Source organism: Aegilops tauschii, chromosome 6 (assembly GCF_002575655.3).
Source record: "Aegilops tauschii subsp. strangulata cultivar AL8/78 chromosome 6, Aet v6.0, whole genome shotgun sequence".
Taxonomy (NCBI): Eukaryota; Viridiplantae; Streptophyta; class Magnoliopsida; order Poales; family Poaceae; genus Aegilops; species Aegilops tauschii.
The window spans coordinates 453,659,953-453,668,703 of record NC_053040.3 but is presented as its reverse complement, the minus strand read 5'-3'; the positions used below and the strand labels follow the sequence as shown (position 1 = coordinate 453,668,703).

Genomic DNA, 8,751 nt, shown 5'->3' with positions numbered 1-8,751 from the left:
ATCACGGTGGTGGCGGGCCCACCTACCAAAGGCGGCTGGGAGAAGTTGGGGCAGCGACGGTCACATCCGTCCGCACGCAGTGACTAGGGACAACGCTCCAGGGTGAAAACCTAGATTTTGGCCTTGGGTAGTTGGATCCAGTGACATCGAGGCTTGGGCGTTGCTCGCTTCCTGAAGTCGTTGGTGTTGAAGAACTCGTTGTCCATGTGGCATAATGGGATGGTTGGTGTGAGTATGGTCGTTGTTGTAATTTGCTGATCGCGGATTTGATCGCTTTTTTTTCTCGTCTACCAATAGTTTTGGTCTTATATGATTTTGCTATTTGCTGGCGTGTTTTTTTGTGTGTGCGTGTTATGTTGGCTGTGGGCATTCTACCTGTGCAGAGGCCGGGTGTGTGCTCATTATATTTGTATCCTCTTGATGCCTCATTTTGAGCCAATAAAATTCACCATTTGTAAAAGAAAATGATGGCCTTAGTTCATTTTCTTGGAATGACCTTATTCCCCTTTAGTTAATTTTCTTGATTTTATTTATACTTTTTTTGCGGGTGCTCGATTTTATACATTTAACAGTTAGGTAGTTGTACATGAGACTTCTCTTTGAAACCAAATATTAGACGTCTTGATTCACTGATCCCACCACACGAACTGAAACTTACAACAAATGACATAAACTCTCACATTACACTGATCGCATTCACATCTCCTCAACCTGGTTCGTCGGCCAAGTGACGGCGATGGGGCTCGTGACCGTGTGTTCGCCGTCGCTCCACTCAATCGACCCAAACGTGTACTTCTCCGTGACGCTCCCGCCGATTTCCCGCGCGAAGGTGACCACATACCCCTGCGTCTTCTGCGTCGCACTGAACCGCAACGTCTCGGGGCTCACCGTGACGAGCACGCCGTCCGGGGCGGTAATCTTGACCCGGTACGTAGTCGTGGCGTCGCTGCCGACGTTGCGCACGACGCGGCGCTGTGTGACAACCGCCTTTTTTTTGTTCGAGGTGAACACCACCGAGAAGGCCGGGTAGTTGTGGTCGCCCACGGAGGAACCCGCGTGCGTCGAGCAGCTGGTGGACGAGCCGAACACGGCGACCTGCTTGGCCGTGTAGCCGAGCGCGCACAGGAAGGTGATGTAGTCCTCCGTGCCGGCATCGTACACGAGGCCCGGGTCGACGGCACTATTGGGGTCGATGTGTCCGGCCCCGCGCGCGAACGGCGTGGACGCCTCGCCGGTGGACATGTCTCCGATCACGCCCCCGGCGTTGTCCACGTTTTGCGCGGTGGTCATCAGAGCGGACTTGATCGCGGCGGGGCTCCACTCCGGCCTCGCCTGCCGGAGCAGCGCGACGATGCCGCTCACATGCGGGCATGACATGGACGTGCCGGATATGATGTTGTACTTCACTCGCCTCGTGTCAAAGTCGAGCTCCGACGGCGAGTTGGCGCCCGTCCAAGCAGCGAGGATGTCCACACCAGGCGCGGTCACGTCCGGCTTGAGGATCTCCGGCGCGCGGAAGTTCGGCCCGCGGCTCGAGAAGGACGCCATTCTAGGGGAAGGAGGCGTCGAGCCTACCACGGTGCCGCGGAAGACGATCGTCGCAGTAGGGGAAGTTTGCGTGCGTATATACTTTTTAATCTTCTCGGCGGCAGCGAATGGGACGTCCGTGGCCGGGTGGACATGGGGGCTGGTGATCACCTGCTCGCCGTCTTCTTTGGCGCCGGTGAGGATTGCTCCGGCGCCACCGGCGAGCTTGACGGCTTGTCCTTTCGCTGCTTGGGCAGTTACACCCAGTTCGCAGAAAACAATCTTCCCGGCTACCTTGGTGGGTTTCAACTTCCCCTCTTCGCACACTTTGGAGCCCACGTCCCCTCCGTAGACCAGCGGTAGCTTGGTCGCGCCGAGCGGCTCGCCGGCGTAAAGAGTAGTGCCCGTGAAGGTCTCGCCGTTGCCGAGAATGACGTCGCCTGGGAATCGGCGGTTGAGTGTGGACGCGCCAACTGTCAAGAACCACGGCGCGATGTTCACGGCGGTGGAGTCGCCGGGGCCAGAATTTCCTGCGGAGGCGGAGACGACGATGCCCTTGTTGACGGCGCGGAACGCGCCCACCGCGGTTGTATCGCTGTAAAAGTTGTCGGCCAGGCCGGTGTCGCCGAGCGAGACGGAGATGACGTCGACACGGTCTGTGATGGCCTCGTCAAATGCGGCGAGGATGTCAGAGCTCGCGCACCCTTCATCCCAGCACGCTTTGTAGACGGCAATGCGTGCGCCCGGGGCCATGCCGACGGCTTTTCCTCCGGCGTAGTCGAAGAAGCCGGCGTCCGCGGCAGGCGAGCCGCCGGCGGTGGAGGAAGTGTGGGTGCCATGGCCGTTGGTGTCGAGCGGCGACAACGAGTCCTCGCCGAGGGCACGGCCGCGTGCAGCCTCAAGCCCCATGTGGAAGAACTTGGCGCCGACGAGTTTGTTGTTGCAGAGCGCCGAGGCGTTGAACGACGGACCGGAGACGCACCGACCGCGGAACTTGCTGGGCGGCGGGGGCAGCGAGGGGTCGGCGGCGAACGATTTGCGGCCTTCCGGGTAGACGCCGGTGTCGATCACCCCGATGATGACGTCCGTGGCGCCGTTGGACACCTTGAGCAGCCTGGAGGACGGCGAGAGGCCGAGGAAGGACGGCGTCAGGGTGGTGTGCAGCTGCTGCATCACGTCGGGCACGACGGCGAGCACGGAGCCCGATGACGCGAGCTGCGCGGCCTGGCGGCCCGTGAGCTGCGCCGCGAAGCCCGTGGCGGCGTGCGCGTAGGAGTAGAGCACCCTAGGCGCCGGGCTGGACAGCTCGACGGGGAGTTGATCGCGCAAGAACGCACCATACGCCCGCGTGGCCAGCAGGCCGCGGCGCGGCAGCCGTGGCGCGTGCGCGGCCGCGACGTGCACGATGTAGGAGGACACCGTCTCGCTCTCCACCTCCATGGCCGCCATCGCCGCCGCGGCGACGACGAAGCCAAGCAGGACGCACACGGCCGCGAATGGTCTGAGGAGCTCCATTGTCGCTGCAAGAGGTGTACGCGGTCAGCGGTGCGGTGGCAACAGGGACGGGGAGCACGAATAAGTAGGCAGCGCGGCAGCGCCGGCCACCGCGGCAGCACGCGGAGGGAGTAGCTGCCGTTCCAAGCAATTGGCGGGATCCCAATTTCTAGTGTTTCCACGAGATAAACTCCCACATATTCTAGCACTGCATTATTGCCAGAGGCCGGCAGCAAGGCTCTCGTGTGTTGCTTAAGTTATCCCACATTCTTCTTTCTAAATTGTTGTTGGCTCGTTCCTTGTACGAATGCGTGATGCTGCCAAAAAGAAAATGCACGTTGCCTCCTATTTTCTTGGTGGCTCGTTTCCTTGTAAGAACGCATGACGCCTCCATTATGTTGTTGGCAAGAAAATATGGGGCATTGCTCCAATAGCATCTTGTCCTTAAACTGATTGTAGTACCTGTCAACTGATCAACAGGTTCTTTTTTGTGAGGGAACAAGTATTGAATTAGTAGAGGTTAGTTGTACACATTTGGCGTATGAGTGAAGGCATCAAATTTGTCAACTATACTCTTGTGAATTGTCGCTGTGAGTTGAGGAGCCCTAGCATTGGAGGGACAGGAATCATATCAGTGATGGATCTTCTTCTTTTTTTGCAGGAAGATGGATCTTTTTTTTTTCACCAATCACAATGATGGATCTGGTGAAAGAGAGGGCAAAGAAAACCACTTTAGCTTTGGTTGCTTCTCGAGGGGATTATCCTTCGCTGCATCCTTCCGTTCTGCGTCATTGTTTTCTTTGGGTGTATCCACCATGTATACATTGTGTGATGAAGTGGCCGTCCAGCGCCCTGTGGGCGGTGGTTCCTGTTCCTCTCCTGCATCGTCGTCCGTATCATCGATGTCTTCAGAGTCGAAATTAAGCATGTCGGTTAAGTTGTCGACAATGGCTATTAAGTGGGTGGTGGGTGGGGAACGAATTTCTTCGTCGTCCGCTTCCCACTCAAGCCGGACATGGTTCGGCCAAGGATCTCCGGACAAAGAGAGAGACCTTAATGAATTTAGTACTTCGCCTAGGGGCGAGTGCTGAAAGATATCCGCGGAGGAAAACTCCATGATCGGTGCCCAATCAATTTCGATAGGCACGGACGCGGGCGGTTCGGAGCCCATGGCCGGGGACGAATCCAAGGGCTCGGCAACACAGGTCTCATAAGAGGTAAGGTCAGTATTCGGCTCTATTGCCACTGAGTGCGCGGCCTCCGTGGCGGGGTCTATCCATCCGTCCTCGGACGGCACGATCTGCTCCGGATTGAGGGCCGGAGTAGTCGCAGGTGTGATCTCTCGGACACTGTCCGGCGGCAGAGCTAAGTCATGCTCGTCGTGACTGTGCGGCGCACCTGACATGGGCTCGAATCCGTCAAAGATCAAGTCTCCGCGGATGTCGGCAGTATAGCTCAAGCTTCCAAACCTGACCTGATGGCCAGGGGCGTAGCTTTCGATCTGCTCCAGATGGCCAAGCGAGTTGGCCCGCAATACGAAGCCGCCGAATACGAAGATTTGTCCGGGAAGGAAAACCTCACCCTGGATCGCATCGTTACCGATGATTGAAGGGGCCATCGAGCCTTTATCGCGACGGCATAGTGGAACTCTCAATGAAAGCACCAATGTCGGTGTCAAAACCGGCGGATCTCGGGTAGGGGGTCCCGAACTGTGCGTCTAAGGCGGATGGTAACAGGAGGCGGGGGACACGATGTTTACCCAGGTTCCGGCCCTCTCGATGGAGGTAATACCCTACTTCCTTCTTGATTGATCTTGATGATATGAGTATTACAAGAGTTGATCTACCACGAGATCGTAGAGGCTAAACCCTAGAAGCTAGCCTAGGATTATGATTTGTTGCTGTCCTACGGACTAAACCCTTCGGTTTATATAGACACCGGAGGGGGCAAGGGTTACACAGAGTCGGTTACAAGGGAGGAGATCTACATATCCGAATTGCCAAGCTTGCCTTCCACGCCAAGGAGAGTCCCACCCGGACACGGGACGAAGTCTTCAAACTTGTATCTTCATAGTCCAACAGTCCGGCCAAAGTATATAGTCCGGCTGTCCGAGGACCCCCTAATCCAGGACTCCCTCAACCCCCTTCTTCAAATTAGATGTGGCAGATGCGGAATGAACTCCTACCACAAGATCGCATGAAAGCAATTCAAGAGGAATTGGCGGGATTCTTTCTTGACCACGTCATCAATAAAGCCGGAGAATACCATGTTGAAGCTGACTTCATATTTAATTAGGGGAGATTATATTGTAAGAGATCTTAATATTGTATATATGTATAGCCAGTAGCGTCAGATAGATATACGAAACTTTGTTGTTCGCGCAATCTCTTGGAGAAGGAGAGGTCGATATCACTTCTCTCGGTATGCATGACGAACTTCTGTACTTAATGGTTTCCTTCATTTGCTTACTATATAGCTAGCGTGTCAAGGGCCACGTATAGTACGTAGCGTCGACCAAGCACGGAGATAAGAGAGGACACTTCTCTCTATTAATTAATTAGCTACCTAACACAATATATGAAACACCTTAATTAACCATACAAAACCCCCAAACCCCCCCCCCCCCTTCAGAAAAAAAAACAAAAACCCTATCCCCTGAACAGCTGACGCGTGGATGCCTATTGGTCCCGGTTGGTGCCACCAACCGGGACTAAAGGCCCTCCTGCTTGGGCTCGCTGCACCGGCCACGTGGAGGCCCATCTGTCCCGGCTTGTGTAAGAACCGGGACTAAAGGCCAAGGGCATTAGTAACGACCCTTTAGTCCCGGTTCAAAAACCGGGACAAATGGGTCTTACGAACCGGGACAATAGGCCCTTTTTCTACTAGTGAGTGGAGATCCATGGTGGAGAAAGTGAGAAACCTTGTAGTCAAGTGTGTTTTTGTTTTGGTGGGTTTTGCTGTGATGGGTTAACAGGTCCAGTCCATGGGCGTGTGTTTCTATGTGATGCTCAGAAAGGCTGAAGCAGAGTTGGGCTGGGTTGTTTCTTCAAAATCGATTGACTCATAATTTGGGTTAGTCAATTATGTTTGAACGGAAATTCTATTTGTCCGTTTGATTAGAAATTAATGGTAGATCCAGAATTGACGGACCGCAAATTCTTTTTCAGTTGACTGGCTCCTAGCCAGTCCAAAGAAAGCAGACTTAATGATGCCGCCCAGAAACTTCCGCCATCAATATAAGTCTATGACACATTTGCTAGTCTTCGGTTGCCTATTCTTTTGGTGTTTTAGGCGATTTGGACACGACTCGAGACTGAGCTGGACATTGGGACAACACATCCGAACGCAGTGTCGCCGGCGAAGGCGACCAGAAGATGGGAAAGACAAGACTGGCGGAGGGGAGTCCAAGGGTTACCGGTGTGGGTGGTGGTGGAGGTGGTGGGTGTTTTTCAACTCTGTGAAAGTGGGTTCAGAGCAATGGTCAAGGCAACAACGGCTTGGAGGAGGGCTACCAAAATTTTGCGAAAATAATTTGTAATTTAGAAAATCTAAGTTAATGATCAATAGATTTGGATAAGTAATTTAGAAAGGATATTCTCATACTCACACAATACAAGAACAAGTATATGCGAAATCTATCCTTTCATAATTTGTAATTAATTTGTGTCTTGTTTGTTGGATTAGGTCTACAAATGTTGTAATGGAATGTATACATAGGATAGGGTAGGATCGGGCGGTGCAGTGAGGCTAGGCAACAATGACACCGCACGGCAGGTAGGTCGATGGAGGCGGATGGGGGTGAGGAGAGGGCAGATGACTATATTGATGAGGGTGAATGGAGTTGATGTTTCTTTTTTCAGTTAACTAAAGAATATGCCACCCTAACTACAGGGGGTTGTTGCAAACTTAAAATTTCATGAGAGAAGAGTCATCATCACAAATTGCCTGTATAAATGATGAATTTGCTCACACATGTTTTACAAAGAAGAAATCAATAACAAAACTACATAGACGGTGCAACATACGGTATACAAATCAAGACAATGCTTTTTTAGGAAAGAACTACATATGCCCGCTTGTAGGTGAAGAGAGGTACAACCACCATGAGTAGGCAACAACCTTAGGGCATCTCCAACGCCGACCCGCAAACCTTCCGCAACCGTCCGGACTGCGCGGTCCAAACCACGGAAGCATCCAACGCCGACCTGTATCGGTCCGCGGGACGGTCCGGACGCGATTTGTCCAGCAAACCGGAGACAAAAGTGGGGGAGGTTTGTGCGAGTTCGGACCGATCCCAAACCCGCATCTGACCGCCATGGCCCACCAAAAACGTCTGCTCCCCCCTCCCGTGTGTTGTCGGTTAGCGCCACTCCAGAGCGCCAGCGTCCGCATTCATGCTCGGCCAAAGCGGAAGCGACCACTCACTGCGGCCGGCTTTGAAGCGGCGCGCCGCCCGCACCGCTTCCTGATGCAGGTGACTGCCGCGTGTTAAAACGACACGACAGCCGCCCATCCGTCCGTCTGCCACCCGCATTGATGGCACGCGGTTGCCGAGGCATCTCCTTCAGGGCCACTCATCCATCACTTTGCCGCCCACCGATGCTATATAAACCGCTGCCACGGTGCCTCGGCCATAGGCATAGTCATCCCTCTCCACATCACTCCTCGTCATGGATCCCTCCGCCGCCAAAGCTCTCTGAGACGGGCTGATGTCGGAGCAGAAGAAGGCCACGGCAGGACGCACAGGGCCACGAATGGTCTGAGGAGCTCCATTGTCGTTGCAACAGGTGTACGCGGTCAGCGGTGCGGTGGCAACAGGGACGAGGAGCACGAATAAGTAGGCAGCGCGGCTGCGCCGGCCACCGCGGCAGCACGCGGAGGAAGTAGCTGCCGTTCCAAACAATTGGCGGGAACCGATTATGTTGATGTTTCCATTCGGTAAACTCCCACATATTCTAGCACTGCATTATTGCCAGAGGCCGGCAGCAAGGCTCTCGTGTGCTGCTTAAGTTATCCCACATTTTTCTTTCTAAATTGTTGTTATCTCCTTCCTTGTACGCACGCGCGATGCTGCCAAAAAGAAAATGCACGTTGCCTCCATTTTCTTGGTGGCTCGTTTCCTTGTAACAACGCATGACGCCTCCATTATGTTTTTTGCGAGAAAATATGGGGCATTGCTCCAATAGCATCTTGTCCTTAAACTTAATGTAGTGCCTGTCAACTGAGCAATAAGTATTGAATTAGTAGAGGTTAGTTGCCGTTAGTTGTGCACATTTGGCGTATGAGTGAAGGCATCAAATTTGTCAAACTGTACTATTCTGAACTGTAGCTGTGAGTTGAGGAGCCCTAGCATTGGAGGGACAGGAATCAGATCCTTGATGAATCTTTTTTTTTTTTGTGACCAATGACAATGATGGATCTGGTGAAACACATAAAGAAGGCAAAGAAACCTGGATTAATATGATGCCTCACAGAAACTTCCGCCATAAATACAAGTCTATGACACATTTGCTAATCTTCGGTTGCCTGAAAATCTTTGGCGTTTTAGACGTTTTGGACACGACTCAAGACCGAGCCGGACATGGGGACGACACGTCCGAACACAATGTCGCTGGCGAAGGCAACCAAAAGATGGGAAAGACATGAATGTATACGTAGGATACGGCGGTGCAGCGAGGCTATGCAGCAGCGACACCGCACGGATTGGACTTGATTTTTTTTTTCTGTTAA

The 8,751-nt window shown here is 53.3% G+C and overlaps 1 protein-coding gene across 1 annotated transcript; it reads right to left on the bottom strand.

The window, feature by feature from the left end:
* Window positions 1-506: 506 nt before the first annotated feature.
* Window positions 507-3,211, bottom strand: LOC109773531 (subtilisin-like protease SBT1.4). Its single transcript, XM_020332221.3, has one exon. The coding sequence runs from the start codon at window positions 3,040-3,042 to the stop codon at window positions 697-699; it is 2,346 nt and encodes a 781-aa protein (XP_020187810.1). The 5' UTR covers window positions 3,043-3,211; the 3' UTR covers window positions 507-696.
* Between the last annotated feature and the right edge of the window lie 5,540 nt (window positions 3,212-8,751).

What these genes read in the sequence shown, in the direction of transcription:
- LOC109773531 (XM_020332221.3), bottom strand. Translation starts at nt 3,042, where the DNA reads ATGGAGCTCCTCAGACCATTCGCGGCCGTGTGCGTCCTGCTTGGCTTC.